A 15199-nucleotide genomic window follows, 5' to 3' on the forward strand; every position below is an offset into this window, starting at 1 on the left:
ATTATTACACTCTATAATCCCAGCAGGCTCAGGGAACATGGTAGAGAGTCATGTTTAGTATGCCTGAACTCAGAATAATAAAATACTTCTTTTAGTAAAGTTTATTTTAATCTCCTGGGTTTGCAAATGCTACTTTTAGAAAGTTAGCATTTGCTTGTCTAACGATTTCAGCCCGCCTCTGCTCTTGTGTGTATCTGACTGTCTGAGTGTGTGAGTGACAGGGCTGGGAGTTGACAGGTTGTGAATAGCAGGATGACACCTTAGTGGGTGGTGGGAGTTTCCCCTGAATGATGCATCAGGCTGTGCTCTGCCACCACAATGCTGGCTCCGCCCCCCTGGGGAGCGACTGATGACTCAGCCTGCACCTGGCCCAGGAAGGACCGAAGCTTGTCAACAAAGTGCTCAGGCTACCCCTGTCTTCACAATGCCGGCTCCGCCCCCCTGGGGAGCGGCTGATGTGCCTGCCCTCACACTGAATGCAGAAGCAGAAGTACCCACCACAAGTGCTCAGGGACTGAGAACAGTTATGCAAAGGCCCCCCTGGCCTGTAAGAACAAAAGAAACTGGGTATAAAAGTAGGAGCCCTGCTCCTTGTAAATTAGATCCTGTTTGCGCTACAGAAGAAACTCTGCCCGAAGAGAAGGACCTGGAAGGACAAGGAGGAGTGCTGTCTCTGGCCTGTGTCTGGTGCCTTGCTACAGAAGGAGAGGAAAGAAAAGACTACAAGAGACTTTTGCTTTTAATTAACTTTGTGCCAAACTCTGCTGAAAAGATCTCCAAGGGCTTGCCTGTGAACTTGCCCCCTGACCAGCGCCCCAGGAACAGTGGGCGCTACCCCCTGACAGAGGAACCGCTGCAAGACGCTGTTTTCCTTCTGCAAGCCTCTCCAGGAAAAGCTGAGCGCGCTGTGACCATCGCGCTCTTCAGCAATGCTCTGGGAGCTGCCCTCCCTCTAAACAAAGTGACTGCCGCCTGCCTGGCCCAGAAGCATCGTGAAGATCAGCCCAGCTGATCCGAGCACCGTGACTGACCCCGAGCTGCAGCTCGCAACGTGAAGAAAGGTGGCGCCCGGTGCCTGCTTGCACCCCTTCGTGTCTTGTGCCCCTGAACGCGCCGCCGCTGTCCGAGAAACAGCTGTTGCGTGGGGTGCCTGAACGTCGCCTGGATTAATAGAGGCCTGCGCCGAGGATCGCTGTCTTCTGCGTGTGCCCTCCTGGTCAGGAAATCCCGAGGCGCTTGCCCAGTGCAACCCGGCCGTGCCGCAACGCCAACCCCCGAGCCAGAGCCGAGCCGCCGCTCGCTCCAAACATCGGACGGAAGACAACGATCCTCGGCGCAGGCCTCTATTAATCCAGGCGACGTTCAGGCACCCCACGCAACAGCTGTTTCTCGGACAGCGGCGGCGCGTTCAGGGGCACAAGACACGAAGGGGTGCAAGCAGGCACCGGGCGCCACCTTTCTTCACGTTGCGAGCTGCAGCTCGGAGTCAGTCACGGTGCTCGGATCAGCTGGGCTGATCTTCACGATGCTTCTGGGCCAGGCAGGCGGCAGTCACTTTGTTTAGAGGGAGGGCAGCTCCCAGAGCGTTGCTGAAGAGCGCGATGGTCACAGCGCGCTCAGCTTTTCCTGGAGAGGCTTGCAGAATGAAAACAGCGTCTTGCAGCGGTTCCTCTGTCAGGGGGTAGCGCCCACTGTTCCTGGGGCGCTGGTCAGGGGGCAAGTTCACAGGCAAGCCCTTGGAGATCTTTTCAGCAGAGTTTGGCACAAAGTTAATTAAAAGCAAAAGTCTCTTGTAGTCTTTTCTTTCCTCTCCTTCTGCAGCAAGGCACCAGACACAGGCCAGAGACAGCACTCCTCCTTGTCCTTCCAGGTCCTTCTCTTCGGGCAGAGTTTCTTCTGTAGCGCAAACAGGATCTAATTTACAAGCTTTGTGTCTTGTCTTCTCCTGTCAGATCCCTTCTGATAGTGATGAGTTTTTGGATACCGAGGTAGTCACCTCATTACTCCACATTCATTTAGAATTTTTTAGTCGCTGTTTTGGTTGTCTTATCGAAGTGTGACTCTTTGTCACAGTTGGGGTTTTATCACATGGTCAGCTCAGTGATGGGCCGCGGGTAGCGGTCAATATAGTTTGCAGAATTGTCAGCAAGTTTCCTCAGAGTGTCGTCTTTGTCTATCTAGTGCCTTCTGATATTGTCGAGTTTTGGGTGCCTGCCGCGGCGATTATGCCAGCTGGCAGCGTGAGTTTTTGGATGCTTGCCGAGGCGATTATGCCATCTGGCAGGGGCGAATTTTTGTTTGCTTGCCGAGGCGATTATGCCATCAGGGCAGCGATGAGTTTTGTACCTGCCGGCGTTTGCCTTCAAGCAGTGATGAGTTTTTGGATGCTGCGTTGCTGTTTCAGTTTCGCAAGGTTAGCGCTTCAATGGGACGCGGGTAGCGGTCAAATGGGTTTGTAGAGATATCTGCAAGTTTCCGGATCAGTGGGTTTTCTTTTTGATCCAGTCCTTTGTAGAATGTCCTGTTGAGTTTGAGGAGATGGTCGTCCAACATCTCGACGCCTAGGTCTCTGTGGAGGTCTGCTATTCGTGTGAACATGGGAGCACCTGCTGCAATCCGTAAGGCCTTGCTCTGTAGTATTTGTAGGTCCTTCCGAAGCTGTGGACGGCAGCCACTCCAAACTGGTGAAGCGTTTGTCATAGTTGGTCGAATTATTGCGGTGATTACTCGCACCTTGCTCTGCATGGGCATCGACTTAGACTTCAGGAGTGGGTATAATGCACCCAGTTTGGATGCTGCTTTCTGGCAGGTCTTCTCTATGTGGTTTCTCCAGCTGAGTTTAGAGTCCAGAGTCACGCCCAGGTAGGAGCTGCTGTTTTCCCATTTGACCTCATCCCCATTGAGGAGGATCTGCGGGGGTTTCCTGTTCTGCTTCCTGGTAAATAAGGTTGCTGTGGTTTTGCTTGAGTTCAGGGTGATCTGCCAGTCGCTGTACCATTCGGAGAGTCTGCAAAGCGATGTCTCCAGGTTTTTCGCCACTTCTTTGTCGCTGAAGGATTGGGAGATGACTGCAACATCATCCGCGTAAAGGGCAAGATCAGTCTTCTTTAGGTCAGTGGGTATGTCGTTTGTGAATATGTTGAAGAGGAATGGTCCTAGGATTGACCCCTGAGGCACTCCAGCTAGACTTGGGCGCGGCGATGAGCATTCTTCTCGCACTGCCACGTGAAAGGTCCGTTTTGTCAGGTAGCTGGTCAGCAACTTGACCAGGTAGCTGGGAAACTTGAGCTTGATAAGTTTGTAGAGCAGACCCTCATGCCATACTCGGTCAAATGCTTTGGCTACATCCAGAAAGACTACTCCAGTAGACTTGTTGATGTTGAATCCGTGGCTGATGATGTCCACCACTCTGAGGAGTTGGTGATTGGTTGAGTGGTCTTTCCGGAACCCAAACTGTTCTTTGGCAAGTAGGTTGTTGCTTGCCGTGAAGTCAACAAGACGGGCAAGGATAACTTTTTCGAAGAGTTTTGATAGGCCAGATAGCAGACTTATGGGGCGGTAGTTTGCAGCGTCTCGCAGTGGTTTCCCAGCCTTGGGGAATACGACGACTCTTGCTTCTTTCCAGGCGTTTGGGAAGTACTGGTGCTGCATGCACGCGTTAAATATCTCAGCAAGGTGGTCTACTGCGGTATCTGGGAGCATCTTGATGGCTTGGTTGACTATTCCGTCCTTCCCTGGTGCCTTGCCGTTTTTTAGTGTTTTTGCCAGGGCCAGTAATTCGCCCATTGAGCATTCCTCAATGTGTGCAGTTTCCGTTTCTGGTGGGTGCTCCTGGTGATGCTTGGCGACCTCTTGCTCGACTTCTGTTGTCAGCTTGCTTGCCTGGTTAGGCCTGAAGGATGCCTCCAGCGTGTCAGCGAAGACCTCAGCCTTGTCCCTGTTGCTGCATGCCAGGTGAGTCGTCCCTTGTATCGGTGGGTTGGCTTCCTTCTTTCCAGTCAGGCGTCGGGTCATTCTCCAGAGAGAGTTGTCTGAGTCCTTTAGGTTAGCTGTAGCTGCTTCCCATTTTTTACCTCTGTGCTGGCTTATTTGTATCTTCAGCTGCCTTGTCAGCTCATTATACTTCTTCAGCAGGTCGGGGTGCGATTCCTTTGCCACTCTCTGCGAGCTCTGTTCTTTTCAGCTATTGACTGCTTGATGCCCTTTGGGAGATCGTAGATAGAGCATCGTTGTAGTTTCTGCTCTGGAGTGCTGCGCGCAATAGCTGTGTGGATTGAGGCTGTGAGGTGGTGGACTGCCTAGTCAATGTCTTCAATGCTGCGTAGGGGACCAGGGACCAGTGTCTCCTCCAGGCATCTCTTGTATAGGCACCAGTCCGCCTTCTTGAAGTTGTGCCTGGTGCCCTGTTGCTGGTCTTCAAGTACGTCTCCAACTGTGATCAGCACTGGGTTGTGGTCGGATGTCAGCGCTGTTAGGGTTTCAAGCTCCATAGACTGGGAGAGATTCTTCAAGACCACAATGTCCAGAACATCCGGTTTATGCAGTGCAGATCCTGGATAGTGTGTTGGTTGAGTCGGGCCGGCCACTACGAAGTCCTCCTTCTTTGAGTGGGCAAGTAGGGCGTGTCCTTTGCTGTTTCCTGTCCGAGAGTTCCAGCATTTGTGCTTAGCGTTAAGGTCGCCTCCAATTAGTGTTGGGATGCTGGGGTCCAATAAAGCATCCAAGTCCTTTGGGTTTAGTTTGCCTGGGGGTGAGTAGGCGGCGATCAGCCGCAGCGGTCCTGCAGATGTCTGGATCTGTATGCCAGTTGCTTCAATGCTCCCAACTGGTGGTAGTACAATCTCGTGGTGCTTCACTTTTGTGTTGACAATGATGGCTGTTCCTCCGCCCCTGGCTCCATTGGGGCGATCTGTGCGGTACACCCTGTGGTTGGCTAGGTTAAGCTTCTGGCTTCCTTGAAGATGAGTCTCAGAGATAAGCGCAACGCTCACATCCTTAGTTTCCATCAGGTGTAGGAGTTCATCTGTTTTCTTCTGAATGCTGTTAGCATTCCACATCACGAAGAGAGAGTTTCTTTTAGTCTTTGCTGCCATGGGAGTTGCTTTCTACACCTGGGAAAAGTCCGGCGATGATATTTGCCATCATTGTCACCATGGGGTGGATGTCCATGTCTGCGACGACTTTCGCAATCTTCACAATGAGTTCCTGCCAGTTGATGGTTGAGCCTAATCCACAGGATGGTCCTGGTACGGCTGTTGGAGGTGGGCTGGCTTGTTTAGGTACCGTGACGTCCGCGTATGTCCTTCCATCCATGTGTGCATCACTACTGCTGTTGGTTGCAGTGGGGGTTGGGATCCTGTGGTCCAATGCAGGTCGGCGGTTGTAGGTTTTCCTTTGGTGCTGGTCTGTTGCCGCTGATTGTTGGGAAGACCTTTGTGGTTGTGGGGGTGGCTTGCGTTGTTCTACCTTCTTTGCGTTCTGTAGGTAGGGACAGCCGCGATAGCTCGCTGGGTGGGGTCCGGCGCAGTTGGCGCATTTTGCCGGTTCAGTTTCCCGGTTCCTAGTGCATTGGTTAGAGGTGTGCTCTCCTCCACAGCGTACGCACTTTGGCTTCTGTTTGCAGAAGGCAGAGGTGTGCCCCAAGCGTTGGCAGTTGTAACACATGACCGGTCCTCGTTTCCCTCTAGGTGCTTCTGTGGTTACGATGCAGCTGCAGAGACGTGTGACTCCTGAGAGGTCTGCTGGCTTCCCATTCTGGCTTGGAGACAGGGTAACAACAAAGAGGGGAAATTTTTTGTTCTTGTCTGCTGGAGAGGCAATCTGTGTGACATTTTTGACTGGGAGACCAAGGTCAGCTAAGTCCCCTGCGATGTGCTCACGTGAAGCATTTGCTGGGAGCCCCCGTATTACAAATCGCTGGGCTTTTACCGTGGTCATAGAGAAGGTATGGTACTCCATTTCCTGTTCCGTTAGCATGGTGGTCACGCTCCTGTAATCATCTGGGGTGGTGAGCATAATCTTGGCTTGGTCTTGCCTGGGCTTGATTGTGTAGGCCGGGCCACAATGTTCATCCAGAAGTTCCACGAGGTCCTTGTGTGTGGCTAAATTCTTCAGGATGATGGGGGGGATCCGTGCTCTTTTTGTGGGACCTGAAGAGGTCCCTGGTTCGGCTGCACCGTGGTCCTGGGGGCTGGCGTCGCAGTCCTGGGTCTGTTGGAGAGCCTGGTAGCGGTTGTAAGTCACAACTGTGGGGCTAGTGAGAGGTGCGCGGGCAAGCTTTGCTTGTTTTTCCGGTGAGCTCGGAATGGAGTCGCGCCCCTTTCTCTTTGTCTGTAGACGCCATTCCATGTGGTCTCCGGTGTTGCTGGGTTGAGCACCGGCGTCTGCATCCATGGTTGATGCTGCTTGGTGGGGGGGCTGTGGATCTCCTTGGGCAGACATGGTGTAGCAGCTATAGGGCTGTAGCAGGAACTCACTGTTTTTGTAGACTCCCGGTAATCCAGCAGCGACTCACAGGAAGGCTGCACCGGGCCACAGCAGGAACAGTCAGTCCAGGAGGACGGGTCTGGGGGAGGGTCTGGGGAAGCCCTTGGGATACTCAGGCAGCCAGCCTGCCCCCTCTCTGGTGCGCAGCCTGGCCCCGGTCAAGCCAGGGAGACGCAGGCCCAGCACCCAAGAGGAGTTGGCTGGTTAGTGGGGCTAGCCCTTCTCCTTCCCCTCCTTGGAGCGCAGCCTGGCCCCGGTCAAGCCAGGGAACGCAGGCCCAGCACCTCAGAGGAGTGGGGAGAGAGGGTGGAGCGAGGGAGGGAGAGAGAGCCCTATTCCAGTGCTGCCATCAGCTGTAGCCTCCCCTCCTTAGCGCGCAGCCTGGCCCCGGTCAAGCCAGGGAACGCAGGCCCAGCACCTCAGAGGAGTGAGCAGAGAGTGAGGAGCGAGGGCGGGAGGGAGAGCCCTAATTCGGTGCTGCCATCAGCTGTAGCTACCCCTCCTTAGCGCGCAGCCTGGCCCCGGACAAGCCAGGGAACGCAGGCCCAGCACCTGAGAGGAGTGAGCAGAGAGCGAGGAGCGAGGGCGGGAGGGAGAGCCCTAATCAGCTGCTCCCCTGAAGTGATCTGATCTCTAATTTACAAGGAGCAGGGCTCCTACTTTTATACCCAGTTTCTTTTGTTCTTACAGGCCAGGGGGGCCTTTGCATAACTGTTCTCAGTCCCTGAGCACTTGTGGTGGGTACTTCTGCTTCTGCATTTAGTGTGAGGGCAGGCACATCAGCAGCTCCCCAGGGGGGCGGAGCCGGCATTGTGAAGACAGGGGTAGCCTGAGCACTTTGTTGACAAGCTTCGGTCCTTCCTGGGCCAGGTGCAGGCTGAGTCATCAGTCGCTCCCCAGGGGGGCGAGCCAGCATTGTGGTGGCAGAGCACAGCCTGATGCATCATTCAGGGGAAACTCCCACCACCCACTAAGGTGTCATCCTGCTATTCACAACCTGTCAACTCCCAGCCCTGTCACTCACACACTCAGACAGTCAGATACACACAAGAGCAGAGGCAGGCTGAAATGGTTAGACAAGCAAATGCTAACTTTCTAAAAGTAGCATTTGCAAACCCAGGAGATTAAAATAAACTTTACTAAAAGAAGTATTTTATTATTCTGAGTTCAGGCATACTAAACATGACTCTCTACCATGTTCCCTGAGCCTGCTGGGATTATAGAGTGTAATAATTCCAGCAGCCCATTCTGGCCTAAAGGGAGCAGGTAGCCTTACAATAGTGAAAAACGAATTTGGTTGTAATTCACTACTAGGACATGCCACACACATCAGGGCTTGTCCTACCTTACACTTACAATGCACCCTGCCCTAGGGCCTACCATAGGGGTGACTGATATGAAGTTAAGGGAAGGTTTAGAGGCTGGCAAGTGGGTGCACTTGCCCAGCTAGCATGACAGTACCAGACTGCACGCAGGTTCTGCAATGGCAGACCCTAGACACATTTTAAGGCTGCTTCTGTGGGTGGCGCAACCAGCGCTGCAGGCCCACTAGCAGTATTGGCCTTTACAAGCCCTGGCACTCCTCGTGCACTTTACTAGGGACTAACAGTAAATCCAATGAACCAATCATGGACATCAATCACATGTACAATTTACAGTAGGGAGCACTTGCACTGCGGCACGGGTTGGCCGTGGCGCAGTGCCCTGAGTAGCGGACACCAGCAAAACATCTGAGGCACAACAGCAAAAAGTGGAAGGGAAACTCACGCCAAGGTGCCAGGTCTAACAAGGGCCTTGTATGCATGGGTGAGAAATTTGAAGGTTATTCTTCTGTCGACTGGGAACCAGTGGAGGTTGCAGAGGTGTTGAGTGAATCGGCTGCGAAGGAGGATGTTGAGGATTAGTCTTGCTGAAGCGTTCTGGACATTCTGGAGTGTTTGGAGGAGTTTCTGGGTGGCGCCGGTGTAGAGTGTGTGCAGTAGTCGAGTCTGCAGTTGATGAGGGCATGGGTGACTGTCTCCTTGATTCAGTGGGGATCCATCTGAAGGTCTTTCAAAGCAGGCGGACTGTGTTGAAGCAGGCCGAGGAGATGGTGTTTATTTGGTGGTCCATTGTGAGCGAGGAGTCCAGTACAATGCCGAGGTTTTGTGCGTGGTCCATGGGGGCAGTGGGACTTCCTAGAGTAGAGGGCCACCAGGAGCCATTCCAAGCAGAGGGGAAGGCTTCCAGGATGAGGACTTCTGTCTTGTCCAAGTTGAGCTTAATGGAGCAGCCCTTCATCCAGGCTGCAACGGCTTTTATTCCTTTGTCGAAGTTGTTCCTGGCGACAATGGGCTCTTTGTGATGGAGAGGTCCAGCTGGGTGTCGTCAGTGTAGGAGACGATGTTGAGCCTGTGGTTCCTGATAATGGCTGTGAGGAGGGCCATCTAGACGCTGAAGAGGGTGGGGCTGAGGGAGGAGCCCTGGGGCACTCTGCAGATGATCTCTGTCGCTTTGAAGAGGTAAGATGGGAGTCTAACTTGTTGTGTTCTACCAGTGAGGAAGGAGAGGAGCCAGTTGAGGGCCTAGTCTTGGATACCAGGATTGTGGAGTCTTGTGGCTAGGGTGTGGTGGGAGATGGTGTTGAAGGCTGCAGAGAGGTACAGTAGAATGAGGGCTGCGGTTTCACCCTGGTCAAGGAGGGAGCGGATGTTGGCGGTGGAGGCGAGGAGGGTGGTCTTGGTGCTATGATTGTTTCCTACAACACTATAGGACACCGCACTATGCGGGTGCCATAAGACTGAATAGTGGCTCAAATTACTTCAGTCACTGATTATATATAGTGTTATCTACAAGTACTCAGTTTGAATCTTGGCAAGGCAAATGTATCAATTAAATCCAGGTTGATAAGTTAAGTAACAACAATATGTGTAATAGTAACTTCTACTCCTCCCAGCATGACTATAAGGGTCAACATGTGCTTCTCTGCTGTCCTCTGCCTCTGGTTGTTCTCATTGCCTCTCTTTGGCACTCATTCCTGAACACATGTGTGTTACACCTGCTGCTCCTGCACAGCCAGTGTGACTGTGGTGTGGAATGTTGGTGTGTGATGATGCAGTGGAATGTTGGATGAGTTGAGGGAGTCACTTTTAGGATGGGCTGAGCAGCAGGAAGGCTGCTCCTGGTGGGGCTCTTCATAACAACGTATCTAATCTACCTTGGAACTGGACATCATCTTTGTGCAACAATGACTCACAGGCTTTTATGTTTTTCAGTGTGAGGCGTGTGACCTGCATTTCCGCCACAAGAGTCAATTGCGTCTGCATCTACGCCAGAAGCATGGCGCCATCACAAACACCAAGATAACCTACAAGGTGCTGTCCGGGCCGTACGCCACAGGAGTGGTTGTCTTCTGACCCGCAGGACGGGTCATCGCCCTGCAGCCGTGACACCACACCATTGCAGTCGGTTTATTTATTACAGCCGATGGCTCCTGCACATATACTGCTTGTATAATGTTATCTTCGTGCTTATGGCCTGCATCCATTGCCGAAAACTCTTCATGCTCATCTCGGCCTCCAGAGGTAGTGGGCTCCCACCTATCCGCTGGACGGATCAACTCCAAGGTTTCATTCGCAACAACAACGTCAAGCTTCTACATGGGTTCCGATTAAAGTCACGTCAAGTGTGCCTATCCGCCAGTCGAATAGTCTTCTAATTGCCAAAGATCTGGAGAGCACAAGCCATCGTTAACTCTTGTCTCACCGATCAGCGTCGCTGCCAGCTTCATCTTATCCAGCGAAGAAATGAATCCTTCACTCATGCTACGACAAGCTCCTCTCTCTGATTCCAATGTGGTGTGCACAGGTAGCTGCGGATCTGCAGGGTGGATCCTCTCCGTGTTGAAAAGACAATATCTGCTTCCCACCCAAAGTGCCACGGTTACCGTACATGACAGCATGCAGACCTGCAGGGCAGGTTCCAGTGTTCTCTCGCTGAGCGAGTCGCTGGTTGGATTGGCTCACTAGGTTTGCCGCGTTTGGCTTGTTACAACTCCCCCCCCATAAGATCATCGGACCAGTGCCTGGCACAAATTAGATAAGGAAAGCCAGCCTCGAGACACTAAGCAGCCATATTGGAATGGGAAGAAACTGATTTCCTTAAATGGAAACATAGCCGGTACTTTGGCATATGTGGATTTAGGGTGTGTTGAAATGAAGTAATACCAAATGTCCACGTCAGAGATGGGTTGTTGTTGCCAAATTTACAAAATGTATTTATCCCAAAAAGTTTTACCTAGTCTCATTATTTTTTTAAAATCCATTTCCTATTGATTTTAGGCTCGGAAAGCGGGCTAGTCAATCAGTATGAAAGGCTCACGGAATGCAAAGAGGCTGGTAGGACTGGGGAACAATCATTCATAATCAGCTACACCCAATTTGTGACTGATTCGTCCCACATAAATATAATATTTAATTGGTCATTTGCCAGGTGGGAAAACTCCAGAATATTCTATCAGCCAGTCCACTTGGAGATAAGAGAGATTTAGTCAACCTGCATGTTTTCGTTTACTCCCATTTAGACTTAAGTAATCATACATGTTGAAGCTCAAAGGCTACAGGCATCTGAAATATATCATGGTCGCAAGAGAACTGGCCAGCCACTCTGTGACGTACTGGCGAACCACGTAATGCTTATGCGACACGTGATGTCAAAGATGAAGCACTTGAATTATGGCGGTCTTCAAGCAGGAAGTGAGGTGGGAGAACAGGAAGTGACCTCACTGCAGGCAGCCGGCACTATCCAATCCTCTATTAACTCCTCTCTTATAATTAATGCGGATGTGCACGGGGTAGACGGTAGGGGGGGTTAGGTTACTGTAAAAGGGAGGATATTTAGCTTTGGAAGCGATATTCATAATGGCTTGCGAGCAGTTAGGAAGTTTTTTTTTAAAGTGCATTTTGCTGGTCAAATAATTTTGCCCTAAGGCACATTTTTCTGGAAGAATGTGTCCTCTCCAAGTGTTTAATGTGCTGTTTTATCAATTAAAATGCTCTCTTATAACATAAAACATTTGTTTTTAAGACCTGCATCAATTTCTCATTGTAAAGTATTGGAATTTATATAGTGCTTTCCTTTCCACTTGGGAGGCCTAAGGTACTTTGTGGGTGGCCCGATTGCGTCATTTATGTAGTGATTTTGGTCTTAAGTGCCCCAGTTTGCATCCAGTTCGTGGACGCCTTTCAGAATACGTGGTTCAAATGGACTTGTTTGTACTTGGTCTGCATGGGACATGTTTGGTGAGGGTTACAGTACGTGGTGAAAGCGCGGTGCTCCTAATGGTACAAGCATTAGTAGAAGGTGTAGCAAAGAGTGCGCGAATAGAAAGTTGCCAGGGCCGGTTCTTAGATTTGCGAGGCCCTGGCCTAAAAGGGACTGTGCGAGGGCCCTCTAATGTAGATAAGTGGCCCCTTGCAAGAAGACCATTCACAGACACTGTGGGAGGCCCATTGTCCATCATTTTGTTGCCCCCCACAGTTTTAACTTTGAGCCCTCAAGCATTTCTCACACCTTCAGTCCGATTGGTGTGAGAATTGCTTGTGGGCTAAAAGTTAAAACTGTGGGGGCGCCAAAATGATGGACAATTGGCCTCCCACAGTGTCTGTGAATGGGTCTCCTTGCAATTGAAGGGAGCGTCTCCCTCCCTTATGTATCCAGATACCATCCCTGAGAGGCCAAGGGAGGGGGGCCCCTCCATTTCAAAGAAAGGTGACACCTTTCTTTGAAATGGATCGCCAGAGAACCGACAGGACACATCACCAGTGCGTGGCCCCATGCTGGTGGGCTGAGTGCGAGGCCCTGGGCAGCTGCCCACGCTGCCCATGCCTAGCACCGGCCCTGGACGTTGCCGTGCATGCAGGTGCTTACCAACTGTGGGTGGACGGGATGAGATGTAGAACCTGCTGCTGACGTGCAGCCTTTGGGCCCACCAAGACACACGGAGTCCTCTCAAGCAGCTGCAAAAACCCACCCTATGGAGGAGCTCTCAAAACCCAAAAGTGGTACTATAAGCAGAGCACCCAAGCGAGAGAGAGGACCAGGCCACAGGAAGCAATGTTAAACCACCAAGGGAGGGCCACTTGGAGTCCACCCAGGAGCGACAGAGGAACAGCCAATTGGAAACGCCTAGGGGTGCGGGCGGCAAGGAGTGGAAGACAGAAATTGCCCCTACTACTACAGTCAGAAGGTCTAAAGCTGAACTGAACTCACCCCAGACCCTAGGAAAAAACATCAACAAGAAGGCATGTATTGGCTTAATAACCCATATAGCCCTACAGAGAGGCAAAAGTGTGCATGAGACAGCGCGTAGAAGAAAAGCACTTTCATGGCCTCAAGGTCACGTCAAAAAACTAACAACTACCCTTTCTTGCAGGTATATGTATGTACTACGGAAGGCAGTATAATTGTGCTGTGCATGTTTACAAACAGCCTCGAGAGGCCTGCATCTGTCCCAATTTCACGAAAAGCAGCTCCGCCAGGAAAACAAAGGAACATTAAGCCCGGGTGGTGAAACCCACTCCGTTTACGGAGTTTGCAGAGTTTTTTGCACTCCTCTGAGCACGTGGAGTTCCGAGAAATTGTAGGGGAGTTTTTTTTCTTGCTCGCACTCCCCAATGTCCATTTGGCAAGCATGAGCAAGGAAAATACATGAGCTTCTTCCTCACCCGTGCTCCCCAACAGCAAATTGGCGATTGCGATTGAGAAAAATCCACCTCCCGGCAAGATTTCTCAGCACGGGCGGTCGGATTTCTCAATGCGGGCAGTTGCAACCGCACGCGAATCCTTTTGTTCATGTCGAGAAAGTTGCTGCTCAAGTAGAAAATCTACCAGAGCGGCAGAAAAGAAGCAGCGCCCTCTTGCGCTGCACACTGTGCCATTCGTGTTAATTTTCCAGCGCAGGACAAACATCCGGCGCTGAAAATCAACGAGAACAGTCATGATCAAGTGAACTCCTCGTACGCGGAACTCTGCGAATTCCGCCCAGGCTTAAAGAGAATAATATTTCCAGTGTTGGCTGATGAACTCTGAAACTGGTGAGCCTCAATCGGCCTCACACGCTCACACTGCCACACTCACTGCCTATCACATGGTGCCGCTGTCTCATTCGCTCTCTCACTCATACTCACATGGTCTCATGCACTGTCTCTTGTGCTTACACAATCTTATGTACTGTTGCACCCAGTCTTACAGTTACTCACTGCCACTCACCCACTGTCTCACTGAAATGCTCACGCTGTCCGACTTACTGTCTTTGATACTCATTCATTGACTCTCTCCCCACATGCACACAGTCTCAGTCTAACTCACTGTCTCGCACACTGTTTCACACATTGTCACCCATTGCATCACTCACTGCCACTCACACACTAGTTTATCACATGCTCACACTCTCACTCACTTCTCACTTTCTTTCACTCACTGTGTCTCTTACATGCTGAGACATCCTCATTCATGGCTTCACTCACCGCCTCACTCATGCTGTCTCACTTAGGTGCTTACTCTTCAATTGACTGCCTCTCACTCTTACACTCACTTTCACACGCACTCTCAACCCACTCATACACACATTTTTGCATACCCTTAGCTGCCTGCACAGGTCCCACTTTATCTCCTCAGCTACTTGTGTTCCTTTGAGAGTTCAGGCATCATGGGCTCAATCATGAAGCTGAGAGCTGAAGACCGCCCAGTGCCTCTGCATGGACCTACCTCCCAGGGAGCATGCTGATGCACTGCGCAGTTTGGATGTATGACGTTACAACGCATGCTTTTACCACGCATGCCTTTACAACGCGGTTTTAACATCGCAAACCTTTACAACGCATAGCGCTTTGGGGTGCTGGATAGTGAAAAGTTTAATTTTCTATTCCAACTCCAGTCCCCGTGGACACTAGGGAAGGTGTTGGATAGAAAATTAAACTTATTCCCTATCCTAGAGCGCCCCCCAGCGCTATGCGTTGTAATGGTTTGCGTTGTAATGCCTGCGTTGTAATGGTAGTGCGTTGTAAAAGTTTTGTTGTAAAGGTTGTTCACCGCGCAGTTTCAGCTTCTCATCCCACTCTTTCCTGAATCTGTGACAAGTTGGGTCACACAAGCACACAACTATTGCTGGGGTGATTTGTGTGTAATTCAGAAACACACTTATCATTTGTGCAGCTAGTGCAGTAGCTTAGTTACCCTGGAGCATGAGGGGCCACTTCACACCAATTCTGCTTGTCTTCTGCTACCTAGTGCCAAAGCATGGGTCATTGTCCTTGTTCCTATTAGGATCTGTGCTACTCCAGCTACATTACAGATTAGATCAGAGGTCGTGGTCTTGAATCACTGTAAAAGACCTTAGGGCCCAATGTAAAGTACAGTTAAGAGCACAGGTGTATATTGTATGTAAGGTAGTTTAGTGTGTTAATATGTTTGCTGCACAGATCTTTGTGTAATTTGCATGTCACAAATTATAATCCTGATAAAATGATTTAATGTCTTATGCACCAGGATAAGATGGAGCAAAGTGAGGGCAGCAAGGAAATGAAGATGGTGAGAAGAAAGATGGAGGGATAAGAAAACTGAAGTAAGAATGAGATGTGAAGGACGAATGCAGCAGTAAGGAAGAGGGAGCCAAAGGAAACTGGGGTGAACGTCCTATAGATGTTAGGAACATGGCTGAGCAGATTTTTAAGGA

General features: G+C 51.0%; 1 protein-coding gene across 2 annotated transcripts in view; it reads left to right on the forward strand.

The window, feature by feature from the left end:
- BCL6B (BCL6B transcription repressor) overlaps window positions 1–11536 on the forward strand; it is a 47026-nt gene extending 35490 nt beyond the window's left edge. For both annotated transcript variants that reach the window (XM_086946082.1, XM_086946083.1), the window contains exon 10: window positions 9741–11536. In XM_086946082.1, the coding sequence (XP_086802208.1) occupies window positions 9741–9881 (141 nt within the window). In that variant the 3' untranslated portion in view covers window positions 9882–11536. The remainder of the gene's footprint in view (window positions 1–9740) is intronic.
- Window positions 11537–15199: the final 3663 nt, after the last annotated feature.

Source organism: Lissotriton vulgaris, chromosome 12, assembly GCF_964263255.1.
Source record: "Lissotriton vulgaris chromosome 12, aLisVul1.2, whole genome shotgun sequence".
NCBI lineage: Eukaryota > Metazoa > Chordata > Amphibia > Caudata > Salamandridae > Lissotriton > Lissotriton vulgaris.